The following is a 19386-nucleotide window of genomic DNA, read 5'->3' as shown; positions in this document are numbered from 1 at the left end:
TTCCGTGGTCTCCAACTGCTCTTAAATGCAAGTAAAACTAAATGCATGCTCTTCAACCGATCGCTGCCCGCACCTGCCCGCCCGTCCAGCATCACTACTCTGGACGGTTCTGACTTAGAATATGTGGACAACTACAAATACCTAGGTGTTTGGTTAGACTGTAAACTCTCCTTCCAGACTCACATTAAGCATCTCAAATCCAAAATTAGAATCGGCTTCCTATTTCGCAACAAAGCATCCTTCACTCATGCTGCCAAACATACCCTCGTAAAACTGACCATCTTACCAATCCTCGACTTCGGCGATGTCATCTACAAAATAACCTCCAACTCTCTACTCAACAAATTGGATGCAGTCTATCACAGTGCCATCCGTTTTGTCACAAAAGCCCCATGTACTACCCATCACTGCGACCTGTACGCTCTCGTTGGCTGGCCCACGCTTCATATTCGTCGCCAAACCCACTGGCTCCAGGTCATCTACAAGTCCTGGCTAGGTAAAGCCCTACCTTATCTCAGCTCACTGGTCACCATAGCAGCACCCACCCGTAGCACACGCTCCAGAAGGTTTATCTCACTGGTCACCCCCAAAGCCAATTCCTCCTTGGGCCACCTTTCCTTCCAGTTCTCTGCTGCCAATGACTGGAATGAACTGCAAAAATCACTGAAGCTGGAGACTCATATCTCCCTCACTAGCTTTAAGCACCAGCTGTCAGAGCAGCTCACAGATCACTGCACCTGTACATAGCCCATCTGTAAATAGCCCATCCAAATACCTCATCCCCATACTGTATTTATTTACTTGCACATTCATCTTCTGCACATCTATCACTCCAGTGTTTAATTGGTATATTGTAATTACTTCGCCACCATGGCCTATTTATTGCCTTACCTCCCTTATTTGCACACACTGTATATAGACTTTTTTTCTCTACTGTATTATTGACTGTATGTTTGTTTATTCCATGTGTAACTCTGTGTTGTTGTATGTGTCGAACTGCTTTGCTTTATTTTGGCCAGGTCGCAGTTGTAAATGAGAACTTGTTCTCAACTTGCCCACCTGGTTAAATAAAGGTGAAATAAAATAAAGAAAAAAAGGTAACCAGATCGGGACTCCAACTACGTTAGGTCTTTGACCACACTGTGTTGTTACATCGGTGAGTAAAAACTCATGCTTCTACATCTGCATTGCTTGCTGTCTGGGGTTTTAGGCTGCGTTTCTGAATAAACACTTGGTGAGACACCTGCATCTGTAAAATGGGCTTTATAAATACAATTGATATGATGCTTCCTATCCTTTAAAGAGGTAGGACACAGAATTATTACTGAAGGTGGAACAGTGTCTGATAGTCTTGAAAGAAAGAAATATTGATTAAAAATCTGTTCATGGGTAGTTCAGAGCTACACAGGGTTGAGGTAGGACCATATTCCAATCAATGAAGGAATTTGCTGATTAATGTATGGACTCTGTATCAACATTGGGCCAACAACTATGCACAAAACACAAACCTAAGTGTGGCCACATCAGATTTAAATCCCAATGTGGGAGTAATAAGAGAGACCAGTGGACAGATTGATGAGACGAGAGCAAGTTAGTATTTTAGGAGACACTCTGGCATGACACCACTTTTCACTCTCCCTGATGGACTTTTATCAAATCTCTTCAGGCCCCTGGGTGAAGGATTCTCATTTAGAGCTTCATCTCTGCAAGTCTAGCTCCGGAAAATGTGTAAAGCAGTCTCAGGCAGCAGGGAGGGAACATTTATTACTAACCTGTCAGACATTAGGCTGTCTGCACTCAATGGTGCATGCAGATCTCCCCCCTGCATTTCTCATTGGTATTATAATCAAAGTTAGACCTAAAAGCCTTTCCGGGATAAAAAAATGAAATATATGCTAAATATAAGAGGATTTCTAGATAATATTGTGAAGGTTATGAGACTAGATAGTGAACACATCTGAAAATCATTGAGTTTACATTGATACAGCTCATTAGATAACATTCGTATCCATCTGGACACCTAAACAATATACAAAACGAGAATCTGTTCCTTGGTCGGACAAGCAAAGTAATAAACAATACTTCATTTGCTGTGCTTAAAAATAACACTTAAGAGATGGGCTTTTGGGTATCGATTGAAAGACAGTCATTCGACGACAATAAATAGTAGCTTCGGTTCAGGTACCAAATAGATGTGATAACTGAGCACATAAAGCACCACCAGGTCCATTGAAAACAGGCTGTCAAGGGGTGGGATGGATACCTCTTCCCTACACCAGTGCCGAGGCATCGATTGGATGATTAATCGCTGCATCCACACACCTGCATTTGCATATGCTTGCTATGCGAGGTATCCCCAAGTGAGACTGAGAAAAGAATGGACATGACAGCTGCCATCCTGAACCTGTGGACAGCCTCCTGAAATGGATGACAACAGCTGCTTTCAGGCATCTCTGACTCAGTCGAATATAACCATTCCAAGGGGAGCAGAGAAACACTTTGGATTGGCCATCACTGGGCTGCTGTCAAATTCTCTGCAAAGCTGACTTTTAAAATGGCAACAAAGAGCGGTTACCCCTTCCAACTTCAACTTCTGATGCAGAGTCCGGGCATTGTGGCTTTCTTGGCATGACATCACAGTAATACACTTCTCTTGGGTGGAAGTGAATCGAGCAAAATGCCATCTGTCCGAAGTGGGGGCTTTGTTTGATAAATCTTGGTCTTAAGAGATCTCTATTTAAAAGCATGGGAGTGGGGGTCCATCTGCTCCCATTGGTGTTTTAATCAGATTCACTCAAATGTCAGCGAGCTAAGTGAGCTAACTGGCCTCAGTAGGGCCAGTATCAAAATGTTCATGTTTGTGCACTGGTCTGTGTGACGATGATAAGGGTCTCCAAAGCCTTACAGATTTGTATATGAAATATTCTTTACACGACTGCACCGTGCAACATATTGGGAAGCACTTCACGTGAAGTACATAAAATCAACAAAGTGTATATATAAAATCATCAACCAACTTCAAACACATGGCAACTGAAATAACTCCATGATAAGCATTAGCATTTTAGTTTGTTTGAGGACAGTCACCTCAGTTGACAGAAGCACATAGATTATTTCCATGACTTGTTATGACAGGATTCAATGTCAATATTATCACTGGGACAAAGCCTACATGAGAGAGGCCGTTAAATGAACTGTTACAATCATCTATTGCTTTGAAAGTCAACCTCCTCCTTTCAAGACACCAAAGCTCTTGTGTAACAAATCTTTCAAATCCCTTGCTTCTGAAGACCAGCAGAGTCTGCAGCAGGGGAGTTCATAAGAGCCTTCCCCATGAAGATAGTTTAAGGGGGCTGGAGGGGTGAGAAGAATTTGAGCAGTCTCCCGCTACTAACAAAAAATAACAGGGTTGTTCCATCAATTTCGTGCCTTTTGAGAAGTGCAAGTTCGTCAAAAAAAACATTTGATTTCACCTAATTTTAACATTCTGTCTAAGAGCACATTGAAATTTATGAAAAACATGTTCTCATCTCAAGAGGTTAAATACAAAAATGACTATAGTACGTGCCTATTAAGTGCCAAATAAAGTAAAAAGGTTGACGATTTCTTAAATCAGCCATAAATCCCCTCGTGACCGGGGAATGGAAGTTTGTGTGCAACAGAGAGTGGCAATTGAATGCAAGCTTCAAATGTTTTTCTCTTGTTAAAACAATTCTAGCCTGTCTATGGGTAATAGGGTTGACATGTTATGCTCAACCCGCTCAGTTTCCCACCTCAAAACACCAGAAAATTGACAAAAATAGTGGTAGGCCTGATCACCAACAACGATGAGACAGCCTATAGGGAGGTCGTCAGAGACCTGGCAGTGTGGTGCCAGGATAACAACCTCTCCCTCAACATAATCAAGACAAAGGGAGATGATTGTGGAGTACAGGAAAATGAGGATCGAGCACACCCCCATTCTCATCGATGGGGCTGTAGTGGAGCAGGTTGAGAGCTTCAGGTTCCTTGGCGTCCACATCACCAACAAACTAACATGGCCCAAGCACACCAAGACAGTTGTGAAGAGGGTATGACAAAACCTATTCCCCTCAGGAGACTGAAAAGATTTGGCATGGGTCCTCAGATCCTTAAAAGGTTCTACAGCTGTACCATCGAGAGCATCCTGACGGGTTGCATCACTGACTGGTATGGCAACTGCTTAGCCTCCGACCGCAAGTCACTACACAGAGGGTAGTGCGTATGGCCTAGTATATCACCGGGCCAAGCTTCCTGCCATCCAGGACCTATATACCAGGCGGTGTCAGAGGAAGGCCCTAAAAATTGTCAAACACTCCAGCCACCCTTGTCATAGACTGTTCTCTCTGCTACTGCACGGCAAGCAGTATCGGAGCACCAAGTCTAGGTCCAAGAGGCTTCTAAACAGCTTATATCCCCAAGCCATAAGACTCCTGAACAGATGATCAAATGGCTACCCAGACAATTTGCATTGCCCCCCCCCCCCCACGCTGCTGCTACTCTGTTATTATCTATGCATAGTCACGTTAACTCTACCGACACGTACATAATTACCTCGACACCGGTGACCCCGCACATTGACTCTACCGGTACACCTTGCTACTGCAATTTACTGCTCTCTTACTTTTTTAGGGATTTTATTAAAATTGCAATGTTGGTTAAGGGCTTATAAGTAAGCATTTCACTGTAAGGTCTACACCTGTTGTATGTGGCACATGTGACAAATTAAATTTGGGAAAGAAAAGTAATAAGGAAAGGAAGCTAGGATAGGAGGGAAGGAAAGGTAGCTAGGAAAGGATAGGAAGAAAGATCTAGGAAAGCTAAAGAGGTTTAGGAAAGGAACAGATCAAGGAAATTAAGATAGGAAAGGAGGAAAAGAAAGGGAGATGAAAGGATAGGAGGAAAGGGAAATAGGAAAACAAAGGAGGGGAGAATGGGAAGGAAAGGGGGCAAGGAAAGTACGCTAGGAAAGGAAGAAACAGAACTAGGAAAGGAGGGGAGGAAACCATGTAAGGAAAGGGAGCAAGGCATGGAGGAAAGAAGCTAGGATAAAATATAAGGAAAGGAGTTGGGATTAAAGAGCTAGGAAAGCAAAAGAGGGCAAGGAAGGAAAGGGATCAAGGAAAGGAAGCTAGGATAGGAGGAAATTAATATAGGAAATGAGAAAAGGAAGCAAGCATACCAAAAGGATGAATTTCTAAAAGTAATTGTGATATATAAAATGTTGTTATCTAATGACAATTTAGGATGTCCAGTATTTTATTTCTGCACAAAATGACCATTAAAACACAACTCATATACTCAGTATATGAGGCCACTCACAAATATGTGGAGCAACCTACAAATGTGAGACAAGTCACAGATGTGTAAAATGCAGGTCACAAATGTAATCCGTAGCGTCACAAATGTTGTCACACTCACAAAAACATATGTGACCACTTGTGCTTGCAAAGCAACAAATCTGTTTGTAAAACGTTCTGTGTTAATCTGAAAAAACCTGTCCTGCATTCATTTGCTAATCATTTGGTTTTGTTAACAATGACTGTTTTCGGATCATGACATGCAGTGCGTTTGGAAAGTATACAAACCCCTTGACTTTTCCCACGTTATGCTACAGCCTTATTCTAAAATTGATTAAAACAAAAACAGGTTTTTAAATTTTTTTGCTCATTTATAAAAAAAATTAAATATCAGATTTACGTAAGTATTCAGACCCTTACCTAGGTACTTTGTTGAACCACTTTTGGCAGCATCAAGTCTTCTTGCGTATTATGTTACAAGCTTGCCACACCTGTATTTGGGGAGTTTCTCCCATTATTCTCTGCAGATCCTCTCAAGCTCTGTCAGGGTGGATGAGGATCAAGGCTGCACAGCTATTTTCATCTCTCCAGAGATGGTCAATCGGGTTCAAGTCCAGACTCTGTCTGGGCCACTCAAGGACATTCAGAGACTTGTCCCAAAGCCACTCTTGCGTTGTCTTGGCTGTGTGCTTAGTGTCATTGTCCTGTTGGAACGTGGACCTTCACTCCAGTCTGGAGCAGGTTTACGTCAAGGATCTCACATACTTTGCTCCGTTCATCTTTCCCTTGATCCTGGCTAGTCTCCCAGTCCCTGAGCTGAAAAACATCCCCAAAACATGATGCTGCCACCACCATGCTTCATGGTAGGGATGGTGCCAGGTTTCCTCCAGACATGAAGCTCGGCATTCAGGCCAAAGCGTTCAATCTTGGTTTCATCAGACCAGAGAATCTTGTTTCTCATGGTCCGAGAGTCCTTTATGTGCCTTTTTGGCAAACTCCAAGCGGGCTGTCATGTGCCTTTTCCTGAGGAGTGGCTTCCATCTGGCCACTCTACAATAAAGGCCTGATTGGTGGAGTGCTGCAGAGATGGTTGTCCTTCTGGAAGGTTCTTCCATCTCCACAGAGGAACTCTAGAGCTCTGTCAGAGTGACCATCGGGTTCTTGGTCACCACCCTGACCAACGCAAATATCCCCCGATTGCTCAGTTTGGCCAGGCGGCCAGCTCTAAGAAGAGTCTTGATGGTTCCAAACTTCTTCCATTTAAGAATGACCTTCAATGCTGCAGAGATTTTTCTGTCAATTCCGTCAATCTCATGGCTTGTTTTTTGCTTTTAACATGCACTGTCAACTGTGGGACCTTATATAGACAGGTGTGTGCCTTTACAAATCATGTCTATCAATTGAATTTACCACAGTTGGACTACAATCAAGTTGTAAAAACATCTCAAAGACGATCAATGGAAACAAGAAATTTGTGGAGTGGTTGAAAAACGAGTTTTGATGACTCCATCCTAAGTGTATGCCAGTATCTATTGATAATAACAATAATAACAACAGCTGATGACAGTAGCTAACTACTGTAGCTAAGTAGCCAGCTAACCTCTGTTGCTAGCCAGCAAGGTAACAAGCAACGCTAAAGGGATTGCAAACGAGTTAGCATTTTTTAAAAAGCTTTATTTAACTAGGCAAGTCAGTTAATAACTTCTTATTTACAATGACGGCCTACCCCGGCAAAACCCTAACCCAGACGACGCAGGGAAAATTGTGCGATGCCCTATAACTCTTGCCAAACATAATGTTTTCCCCCTTCTAAACATTAGCTAGCATTTATGAGGGCAGCAAAAGCGTTCCCCACACTCTAGGAACATATTTCATCCAACATTATAATGAAAAGGTGCCCCTCTGTCCAAAAACACACTATTTTTGGAAACTTGTGGGAGGAGTGCTGATGATGTCGCCCACTGTATGTGCTTTCGGAAGCCTTATTGCGTCCAGACTGAGGAGAAATCTGCACACAACGCATCCCTGGCCACCTCCTGAAGTGGTCAGACAGATATGAACACAATCAGAAAACAAAGCAACATTTGTGCGTCGAGACTCGTCTTTTCAATGCGAGCTTCGCATTCTGATAGCAGAAGCATGTAAGTGTCAACTGTAGACACGACTAGAGACAGTAGGGTTTGAGTGAGGACGCATCAGGACTTTTACCAACATAGAGCCTATAAATTAGATATGTTACGAAAATAAAATCAGATAGGTGTCACTTGGAACGTAATCTCTCGTGGACAGATGCATTTAACATAACGGGTATCTTTGAATCTGTCAGACTGCGGGATGCGACAACTAACAATTAACTTCGTTCCGGTGCGCAGATTTCTTGTCACTGATCATTTGGACAAAACACGACTTTGCAGGTGTTCGCATCTTTCAAATTTCAGAAGGGGACATTTGGCCCACAGACTTGCCCGTAACTTGCAAAAAGAGGACAGGTAGAACTACCTCCTGCTTCCGCTCCTCGTTTTAGGATCTTTACTAACATGTCTCCCCCTAGAACTTAAACATCTGAAGCAATTACACAAGATTTTACTTTTGTGCTTCTGGAATTAATGGGAACCAGAGAAAAAAAATGAATCCTCTGGATTCAACATATTCCCATGAGAAAACATCAGCCCAGTCATTTGTCAGAGTCAAATCTTACATAAAAATGTGTATAATATCCTTAAGTTATCCAACTACTGAGCATTGTGCCTAAATAATCAATAATAGCACCCTTAGAAACAAGATGGTGCATCTTAAGTTTTTTTTTAATCCTGCCCAGGGAACATCTAAATGAAATATGTCAGAACTGAAAAAAACTAAGGGACCACACAACTACACAAAACTTCAAATTACATCTTTTTTTTACACTCCCTCAAAGGCATGGTAGAAGGCACTAATTGTTGTTAACATTCTATATCTGACCCAAGATATTCAAAATTCCCTCCAAATCCTTAACAAACCTATAAAGCAATAACACCTCCAACATTTTGATCCGCTTTAGCCTGGATAAGTCTGGCCTGCTGCCTTATTGAGGCCACCAGTGTTGCGCTCGCAGGCTTCAGGAAGTGTTACGGATGATAAATTAGAGGACGGTGGAGAGTTGAAGGCCCTTTGCCCATTGGAGACAGCCTGTAATACTCAAATTGTCTCTGTGTGCGAGTGGGAGGACGGCAGCGGGAGAAGTGTTCGGCATGGCGGAGCATGGGTCAATACACACAGCCCCCATTTATACCAGGACGAACCGGCCTGGTTTAACGTGCAGCTGGTAAAACATGAGATTAGACTTGGAATGGAGAAGAAAGCTACTTTAAAAAAATTGCCTGATTTAAAGAAAGATGGGAAATGTGGCTTCTGAACCCAATGAAAGGGAGGATAACTGGAAAATGTCAATAAATGTCTGATTTAACCAATAGGAGGTTTTCATGTGGGGGAGAATCCACTGAGTCGAACAATGGTCCCATACATCATGCCGCATTCAGATGTTGCATTTTCCTCCTGTCCACTTATCTGGTGGATTAGTCTCCCGCGTCTCTGGCAAAGCCAAATAGGAGGGCTAAAAAGAGCAAGAGACGTGAGGTAGGCTATACACCAGAGTAACAGGAGGCAACAGAAGACTTGAGCTACCGGAAGCAGGATTAGAGAAATGCCGCCCTAACACCTACAGAGTATCTATCGCCGGAAACCAACATTAATGCAATGGCATCGGGTGTGCTGATTGACACAGAGGGAGAGAACGCGAGAAGGAGAGAAATGAAGAGAGACATTTACATTTACATTTAAGTCATTTAGCAGACGCTCTTATCCAGAGCGACTTACACATTGGTGCATTCACCTATAATATCCAGTAGAACAAACACTTTACAATAGTGCATCTAAATCCTTTAAAGGGGGGGGGGGGGGGGGGGGGGGGGGGTTAGAAGGATTACTTTATCCTATCCCAGGTATTCCTTAAAGAGGTGGGATTTCAGGTGTCTCCGGAAGGTGGTGATTGACTCCGCTGTCCTGGCATCGTGAGGGAGATTGTTCCACCATTGGGGTGCCAGAGCGGCGAACAGTTTTGACTGGGCTGAGCGGGAACTGTGCTTCCTCAGAGGTAGGGAGGCGAGCAGGCCAGAGGTGGATGAACGCAGTGCCCTTGTTTGGGTGTAGGGCCTGATCAGAGCCTGAAGGTACGGAGGTGCCGTTCCCCTCACAGCTCCGTAGGCAAGCACCATGGTCTTGTAGCGGATGCGAGCTTCAACTGGAAGCCAGTGGAGTGTGCGGAGGAGCGGGGTGACGTGAGAGAACTTGGGAAGGTTGAACACCAGACGGGCTGCGGCGTTCTGGATGAGTTGTAGGGGTTTGATGGCACAGGCAGGGAGCCCAGCCAACAGCGAGTTGCAGTAATCCAGACGGGAGATGACAAGTGCCTGGATTAGGACCTGCGCCGCTTCCTGTGTGAGGCAGGGTCGTACTCTGCGAATGTTGTAGAGCATGAACCTACAGGATCGGGTCACCGCCTTGATGTTAGTGGAGAACGACAGGGTGTTGTCCAGGATCACGCCAAGGTTCTTAGCACTCTGGGAGGAGGACACAAGGGAGTTGTCAACCGTGATGGCGAGATCATGGAACGGGCAGTCCTTCCCCGGGAGGAAGAGCAGCTCCGTCTTGCCGAGGTTCAGCTTGAGGTGGTGATCCGTCAGAGCTTGGTAATCCTGCTGAGGCTGAACACAGTTTTAATTTCACATTACGCAAGACGAATCCAGCAGGCGAGCAGACTCACGGGCTGAGAAGAGGGGGATTTAATACTACACTGAGAGGAAGAGGGGCACTCTTCTCTGCTGAAGACACCCCGGATGCTTTGTGACAGGGGTTTTACATAAGACAAGGCACTTCTCTCTCATCCTCCCTTGTAGGTGGCATAAGTGGAGCTGTGACTCAGCTGGAGATATTCTCTAAAGCGTTTGGCATTTGTCTGCAGAAAAACATGTCCCCTTTTGTGAAGATATAACAATTCACATAACTCACTAGAGGGGCTGACATTGAAGACAATGTAAAGTACTGTACCATTGTGCTCAACCCATTCTCTCAATGTAGTCTGTTCCAATCTGAAAGCTAAGTGCTACATCGGCGACAGGGGACTCAGCATTCCATGTCTGACATACAGTAGGGTGAAGAGGAGAGAATGTTCTTCTGCCTTGGTTACAAAGAAGAGAGGGAAGACTGGGCTCCTCACCTCCTCACTGCCTCCCCTGTTGGAACTAGACTCGAGTTCAATCGCACCCTCCTGACAGAAGTATAACTAAACAGCCAAGGTTGAATGTAGCGTGAGTGAAGAGGAGCTAGTGCCTGGAATCAAAACCATTCACGTTGTGATGGATATGCTTTTCAGGGTGGGAGGGAAGAAACTGTGCTGTAAAATGGAGGAGAGGGGGAGACTTACCTCAGTGTGCTGCTTGCTGACTTCTCTTCTGGCAGCCTTCTCCTTCAGTCTCTTCTGTGAGAAAGGGGAGAGAATGAGTTAAGAGCAATGTCAGTCTTAACAGACTTTGGTGTTGTATAGAGCAGTTTAATCCATGCCTTTCAGGGCAAGTTGTTTTTTGGTGAAATGGATGTAATTCATTTGATTGTCAGAGATTCCATGAGAGGATATGCTTTAACTTTTTTGTTCCATGTAGATTTTAATTTTATGATGAGTTACATTCTCTGGGAAATCGGCCATGGGTCTAGGAGAGAGAGGGAGCGAGAGGATGGAAAGAGAGCAGAGCGACAGAGGAGTGCTTAGACAGGTCGCAATCAGAGTATCGAGAGGTAGCCACGTCCTTCAGGTGGGAAACCAACCACTAAACAAACTGACATGCAAAACACAGTTCAAAATAAAGCAAACCTCTGCCATCATTAGGCCAAAACGGCACTTTTCAGGGAGAACAACTGATCACAGTAAACAACTTGATACTGGAGTGAAACCCCCCGCTGGAGGGGGAAATACGGATAGTGTGTGAAAACAGAAGCCTAATTAGATGCGTGGGGAGACTGCTTTAGGAAATTCAGAAGCTGATTCATGAGTTTTTCATTTCTGCTCCAAATGTCACCCTGTGAAAACCAGTTTGCATTTTGCGTGTGTGGTGGAATGGGGGGGACAGCCGATGTCCTCCAGCCATCCCATCCCTCTTCATTTGTCCCTGATATAGGGCCCTATAAAATACGTTACATTTTGTCTTATTCCATTTAATTTTCTTTTTTCTTTTTTTCCAGACTTCTGAAATGTCCATTTTTTCAGGTTTTTGCTCTCTGACACTATTTTTATAACAAAAACTAAATTATGTTCTAAGTCCACAACAATGCTTAAACTACATCAGGAGACCATTTGAGGTCTGAAAAAAAATACATGAAAATATAGATTTTGGTGTGTTGCTAAGTACACACCTAGCAGGAGGCTGTTATTTAGCTGTGCATCTGTAGAGCACATGATGGTAGATTTTTCTGAACAAATATCCTTGACTGACGCAAATAATCATATCATTCTGCAAGGTAATCATAGGTTACTTTGTAATTAACTAATTTAGTTTTTTGGAGAAATCCTTTCCATCTACCAGAAGACTGTTTTCATTAGAATCCTTGCTAACGGCTACACAAAGTGGAAGACACGCGCACCACACACACAGAAGCGGAATTCTCATGCCATTGCCTCTTCAGAAAGTTGCAGGAAATATGAGTCACTGATCAAATCAAATCAAATTTATTTATATAGCCCTTCGTACATCAGCTGAAATCTCAAAGTGCTGTACAGAAACCCAGCCTAAAACCCCAAACAGCAAGCAATGCATGTGAAAGAAGCACGGTGGCTGGGAAAAACTCCCTAGGAAAAACTCCTGAGAAAGGCCAAAAACCTAGGAAGAAACCTAGAGAGGAACCAGGCTATGAGGGGTGGCCAGTCCTCTTCTGGCTGTGCCGGGTGGATATTATAACAGAACATGGTCAAGATGTTAAAATGTTCGTAAATGACCAGCATGGTCAAATAATAATAATCATAGTAATTGTCGAGGGTGCAACAAGCACGTCCGGTGAACAGGTCAGGGTTCCGTAGCCGCAGGCAGAACAGTTGAAACTGGAGCAGCAGCATGGCCAGGTGGACTGGGGACAGCAAGGAGTCATCATGCCAGGTAGTCCTAGGGCTCAGGTCCTCCGAGAGAAAGAAAGAAAGAAAGAAAGAGAGAATTAGAGAGAGCATATTTACATTCACACAGGACACCGGATAAGACAAGAGAATACTCCAGATGTAACAGACTGACCCTAGCCCCCCGACACATAAACTACTGCAGCATAAATACTGGAGGCTGAGACAGGAGGGATCAGAAGACACTGTGGCCCCATCCGATGATACCCCCGGACAGGGCCAAACAGGCAGGATATAACCCCACCCACTTTGCCAAAGCACAGCCCCCACACCACTAGAGGGATATCTACAACCACCAACTTACCGTCCGAAGACAAGGCCGAGTATAGCCCACAAAGATGTCCGCCACGGCACAACCCAAGGGGGGGGCGCCAACCCAGACAGGAAGACCACGTCAGTGGCTCAACCTACTCAAGTGACGCACCCCTCCCATGGACGGCATGGAAGAACACCAGTAAGTCAGTGACTCAGCCCCTGTAAAAGGGTTAGAGGCAGAGAATCCCAGTGGGAAGAGGGGAACCGACAAGGCAGAGACAGCAAGGGCGGTTCGTTGCTCCAGCCTTTCCGTTCACCTTCACACTCCTGGGCCAGACTATACTTAATCATAGGACCTACTGAAGAGATAAGTCTTCAGTAAAGACTTAAAGGTTGAGACTGAGTCTGCGTCTCTCACATGGGTAGGCAGACCATTCCATAAAAATGGAGCTCTATAGGAGAAAGCCCTACATCCAGCCGTTTGCTTAGAAATTCTAGGGACAATTAGGAGGCCTGCGTCTTGTGACCGTAGCGTACGTGTAGGTATGTACGGCAGGACCAAATCGGAAAGATAGGTAGGAGCAAGCCCATGTAATGCTTTGTAGGTTAGCAGTAAAACCTTGAAATCAGCCCTTGCCTTAACAGGAAGCCAGTGTAGGGAAGCTAGCACTGGAGTAATATGATCAAATTTTTTGGTTCTAGTCAGGATTCTAGCAGCCGTATTTAGCACTAACTGAAGTTTGTTTAGTGCTTTATCCGGGTAGCCGGAAAGTAGAGCATTGCAGTAGTCGAGCCTAGAAGTAACAAAAGCATGGATTAATTTTTCTGCGTCATTTTTGGACAGAAAGTTTCTGATTTTTGCAATGTTACGTAGATGGAAAAAAGCTGTCCTTGAAGCAGTCTTGATATGTTCTTCAAAAGAGAGATCAGGGTCCAGAGTAACGCCGAGGTCCTTCACAGTTTTATTTGAGACGACTGTACAACCATCCAGATTAATTGTCAGATTCAACAGAAGATCTCTTTGTTTCTTGGGACCTAGGACAAGCATCTCTGTTTTGTCCGAGTTTAAAAGTAGAAAATTTGCAGCCATCCACCCCCAAGGTTTCTTGGGGGTGTCTAAAGCATTTTACAGAGCTAGCAAGGAGCACTAGGGCCATGACTAGGGTTGCAAAGGGTCGGAAACTTTCCTGTAAATTAACAGAATTTTTCCGGTAATTTTCCATGGGAAGTTAAGCCCGGGAATTTGGGGAATTTTGCTTAAATTCATCAAGAAAGAAAGCTTATAACAGTGAACCTTTTTTGTGGGATACACATAAGGCAATTCTAGGTCTTGTGTCATATTTTGGTTAAACTATCCCCAATTCAATGGAATTGCAACCCTCTGCATGTACGGTGCATTCTTCCATCACATGTGCAGTGCACTCTTCTATCCCATGTACAGCTGATTCTCAAGATCTTGCACACTAAAGAGATGCTATTGAGCCCACACTACTACACTGTCTGAGCCAAGGACTACATGCTTTCTGGGAAGTTTTGATTACAATACTGGGTGGGGTGAATATATTTTATATGACATAGAAGATTTTTTGTAAACTAGTAAATAGTAGCCTACAGCAAAGTGTGTTTTAAATCATTTCTAACTTGTTAACAATTTCTGCTAGTTAGTTTTTGCTACCATGTGGTTTTAGCTTGCTTCAGCCTGCTAACTGAGGAGTGTAAATTCACCTGTTTCCATACATGTTTCATTTTAAAACATTTATCTTACAAAATAGTTGTTTAATCTAACTGCTTAACTATTTATCTGTACATCGAATTGTATTTGTTGTTTTTTCACAATTTATTTTCTAATCTTTATAGGAAGATGCCAAGGGCACCATCTGATGTGTGGAGACATTTCACTGCAGCTAATGTAGAAGGAAAAGCTGTGTACATTTGCAAATACTGTGCCAAATCATATGTGAAGAATGCAACAACCCTGAAATTTCCATCCCTAACTACAACATTTTCCCTCAAGATAGAACTGCCAAAGGGGGCGGTGTTGCATTCTACTGCAGAGATAGCCTGCAGAGTTGTCTTACTATCCAGGTCTGTACCCAAACAATTCGAGCTTCTACTTTTAAAAATCCACCTTTACAGAAACAAGTCTCTCACCTATGCCGCTTGCTATAGACCACTCTGCCCCCAGCTGTGCCCTGGACACCATATGTGAATTGATGTGTGAATTGTGAATTGAAAAAAAAACGAAAAAAAAAAAACGATTGCCCCCCATCTATCTTCTGAGCTCGTGCTGCTAATTGATCTAAACTGGGACATGCTTAACACCCCGGCCATCCTACAATCTAAGCTTGATGCCCTCAATCTCACACAAATTATCAATGAACCCACCAGGTACAACCCCAAATCCGTAAACACGGGCACCCTCATAGATACCATCCTAACCAACTTGCCCTCCGAATACACCTCTGCTGTTTTCAACCAAGATCTCAGGAATCACTGCCTCATTGCCTGCATCCGTAATGGGTCTGCGGTCAAACGACCACCCCTCATCACTGTCAAACGCTCCCTAAAACACTTAAGTGAGCAGACCTTTCTAAATCGACCTGGCCCGGGTATCCTGGAAGAATATTGACCTCATCCCGTCAGTAGAGGATGCCTGGTTATTCTTTAAAAGTGCCTTCCTCACCATCCACTCAAAAAATGTATAACCAGGAACAGATACAGCCCTTGGTTCTCTCCAGACCTGACTGCCCTTGACCAGCACAAAAACATCCTGTGGCGTTCTGCATTAGCATCGAATAGCCCCCGTGATATGTAACTTTCAGTGAAGTTAGGAACCAATATATACAGGCAGGTAGGAAATCTAAGGCTAGCTTTCTCAAACAGAAATTTGCATCCTGTAGCACAAACGCCAAAAAGTACTGGGACACTGTAAAGTCCATGGAGAATAAGAGTACCTCCTCCCAGCTGCAAACTGCACTGAGGCTAGGAAACATTGTCACCACCGATAAATCCACTATAATTGAACATTTCAATAAGCATTTTTCTACGGCTGGCCATGCTTTCCACCTGGCTACCCCTACCCCGATCAACAGCCCTGCACCCCCTCAGCAACTCGCCCAAGCCTCCCCATTTCTCCTTCACCCAAATCCAGATAGCTGATGTTCTGAAAGAGCTGCAAAATTTGGACCCCTAAAAATCAGCCGGGCTAGACAATCTGGACCCTCTCTTTCTATGTGTATCTACATTTCTAAGGCACTTGCTTGCAGTTCCTATCGCTTCCACTGGATGTCAACAGTCTTTAGAAATTGGTAGCCCTGTTCAGAACGAGGGTCGAGTGAAGTGTACTGTTGTGGTTGAGGCGCGTGACCTGAAAGCATGCTCCACTTTGTTTTCCTCCGGTATTGAATGCAGTTTATCCCGTCTTAAATTTTATCGATTAATTACGTTAACCTCTCTGGGATTTGTGGGACGCTACCGTCCCACCTCGATAACAGCCAGTGAAATTGCAGGGCGCCAAATTCAAACAACAGAAATCTCATAATTAAAATTCCTCAAACATACAAGTACTATACACCATTTTAAAGATACACTTCTTGTTAATCCAACCACAGTGTCCGATTTCAAAAAGGCTTTACGGTGAAAGCACACCATGCGATTATCTGAGGACAGCACCCCAACAAACAAACACAGACAATCATAATTCATCCCGCCAGGCGCGACACAAAACTCAGAAATAACTATATAATTCATGCCTTACCTTTGCAGATCTTCTTTTGTTGGCACTCCAATATGTCCCATAAACATCACAAATGTTCCTTTTGTTCGATTAATTCCATCGTTATATCTCCAAAATGTCCATTTATTTGGCGCGTTTGACCCACAAGAACACCTGTTCCAACTGGCGCAACATGACAAAATATCTCATAAGTTACCTGTAATCTTTGTCCAAACATTTCAAAAAACCTTCCTAATACAACTTTAGGTATTTTTTAAATGCAAGTAAAACTAAATGCATGCTATTTAACCGATCGCTGCCCGCACCTGCCCGCCCGTCTAGCATCACTACTCTGTACGGTTCTGACTTAGAATATGTGGACAACTACAAATACCTAGGTGTCTGGCTAGACTGTAAACTCTCCTTCCAGACTCACATTAAGCATCTCCAATCCAAAATTAAATCTAGAATCGGCTTCCTATTTCGCAACAAAGCATCCTTCACTCATGCTGCCAAACATACCCTCGTAAAACTGACCATCCTACTGATCCTCGACTTCGGCGATGTCATTTACAAAATAGCCTCCAACACTCTACTCAACAAATTGGATGCAGTCTATCACAGTGCCATCCGTTTTGTCACAAAAGCCCCATATACTACCCACCACTGTGACCTGTACGCTCTCGTTGGCTGGCCCTCGCTTCATACTCGTCGCCAAACCCACTGGCTCCAGGTCATCTACAAGTCTCTGCTAGGTAAAGCCCCGCCTTATCTCAGCTCACTGGTCCCCATAGCAGCACCCACCCGTAGCACAAACTCCAGCAGGTATATCTCACTGGTCACCCCCAAAGCCAATTCTTTCTTTGGCCGCCTTTCCTTCCAGTTCTCTGCTGCCAATGACTGGAACGAACTGCAAAAATCACTGAAGCTAGAGACTCATATATCCTTCACTAGCTTAAAGCACCAGCTGTCAAAGCAGCTCACAGATCACTGCACCTGTACATAGTCCATCTGTAAATAGCCCATCCAACTACCTCCTTCCCATACTGTACTTATTTATTTATCTTGCTCCTTTGCACCCCAGTATCTCTACCGGCATATTCATCTTCTGCACATCTACCATTCCAGTGTTTAATTGCTATATTGTAATTACTTCGCCACCATGGCCTATTTATTGCCTTACCTCCCTTATCTTACCTCATTTGCACACACTGTATATAGACTTTTTCTACTGTATTATTGACTGTATGTTTGTTTATTCCATGTGTAACTCTGTGTTGTTGTATGTGTCGAACTGCTTTGCTTTATCTTGGCCAGGTCGCAGTTGTAAATGAGAACTTGTTCTCAACTAGCCTACCTGGTTAAATAAAGGTGAAATAAAAATGTTAAAAAACAAAGACGCACAATCCTCTGGCCAAGTGCATAAAGTTCCCTCAGCGCTCACAACAAGCAACCTCTGACAAAAGTACCTCTAGTTCTATTCGAGGTGAAAATGATGAATCAGACACCTTATCGATACCAACAGCTCATGGTCCTCCTGGAATCAGAAGTGTTTTTGACTCAATGGAGGAACGTAATCAGAGAAATGCTGAGGAATGTCTTGCTGGCGCTGTGGATGCAACTGGTTCACCTCTGATGCTCACAGGCAATGTGTATTGGAAGAGATTTCTGAATGTTCTTCGCCCAGCATACACCCCTCCAACCAGCATGCTTTATCTACTCATTTGCTGGATGCAGAGTTCAACAGAGTTCAAGTGAAAGTCAAGCAAATCATAGAGAAAGCAGACTGTATTGCAATCATCTCTGATGAGTGGCCAAATGTTTATGGGCAAGGAATAATTAAGTACATCTCCACCCCTCAACCAGTATTCTACAAGAGCACAGACACAAGGGACAACAGACACACCGGTCTCTACATTGCAGATGAGCTGAAGGCAGTCATCAATGACCTTGGACTACAGAAGGTATTTGCACTGGTGACAAACAATGCTGCGAACATGAAGGCTTCTTGGTCTAAAGTGGAGGAGTCCTACCCTCACATCACACCCATTGGCTGTGCTGTTCATGCATTGAATCTGCTCCTAAAGTACATCATGGCAATGAAAACAATGGATACATTCTACAAGAGAGCCAAGGAAATGGTTAGACATGTGAAGTGTCATCAAGTTATAGCAGCAATCTACCTCACCAAGCAAAGTGAGAAGAATAAGAGCACCACATTGAAGCTGCCCAGCAACACCCATTTGGGTAGTGTTGTCATCATGTTTGATAGTCTCCTGGAAGAGGAGTCTCTACAAGAAATGGCCATATCACAGTCTGCCGATATGGACAGCCCCATCAAGAGGATCCTCCTGGATGATGTACAGTTGAAGTCGGAAGTTTACAAACACCTTAGTCAAATACATTTAAACTCAGTTTTGCACAATTCCTGACATTTAATCCTTGTAAAAATTCCCTGTCAGGTCAGTTAGGATCACCAATTTATTTTAAGAATGTAAAATGTCAGAATAATAGTAGAGAGAATGATTTATTTCAGCTTTTATTTCTTTCATCACATTCCCAGTGGGTCAGAAGTTTACTTACACTCAATTAGTATTTGGTAGCATTGCCTTTAAATTGTTTAACTTTGGTCAAATGTTTTGGGTAGCCTTCCACAAGCTTCCCACAATAAGTTGGGTGAAATTTGTCCCATTCCTCCTAACAGAGCTGGTGTAACTGAGTCAGGTTTGTAGGCCTCCTTGCTCGGACACACTTTTTCAGTTCTGCCCACACATTTTCTATAGGATTGAGGTCAGGGCTTTGTGATGGCCACTCCAATACCTTGACTTTCTTGTCCTTAAGCAATTTTGACACAACTTTGGAAGTATGCCTGGGGTCATTGTACATTTGGAAGACCCATTTGC

General features: G+C 43.7%; 1 protein-coding gene across 1 annotated transcript in view; it reads right to left on the bottom strand.

Moving 5' to 3' along the window:
- Nucleotides 1-19386, bottom strand: part of LOC115154198 (probable ATP-dependent RNA helicase DDX10) — a 65435-nt gene that overhangs the window by 35165 nt on the left and 10884 nt on the right. Inside the window, exon 3 of the mRNA XM_029700194.1 lies at nucleotides 10780-10833. Coding sequence (XP_029556054.1) covers nucleotides 10780-10833 — 54 coding nt within the window. The remainder of the gene's footprint in view (nucleotides 1-10779; nucleotides 10834-19386) is intronic.

Source organism: Salmo trutta, chromosome 19 (assembly GCF_901001165.1).
Source record: "Salmo trutta chromosome 19, fSalTru1.1, whole genome shotgun sequence".
In the NCBI taxonomy this organism is placed as follows: domain Eukaryota; kingdom Metazoa; phylum Chordata; class Actinopteri; order Salmoniformes; family Salmonidae; genus Salmo; species Salmo trutta.
The sequence above is the reverse complement of the archived record's forward strand: the minus strand, read 5'-3'. Positions and strand labels throughout refer to the sequence as shown.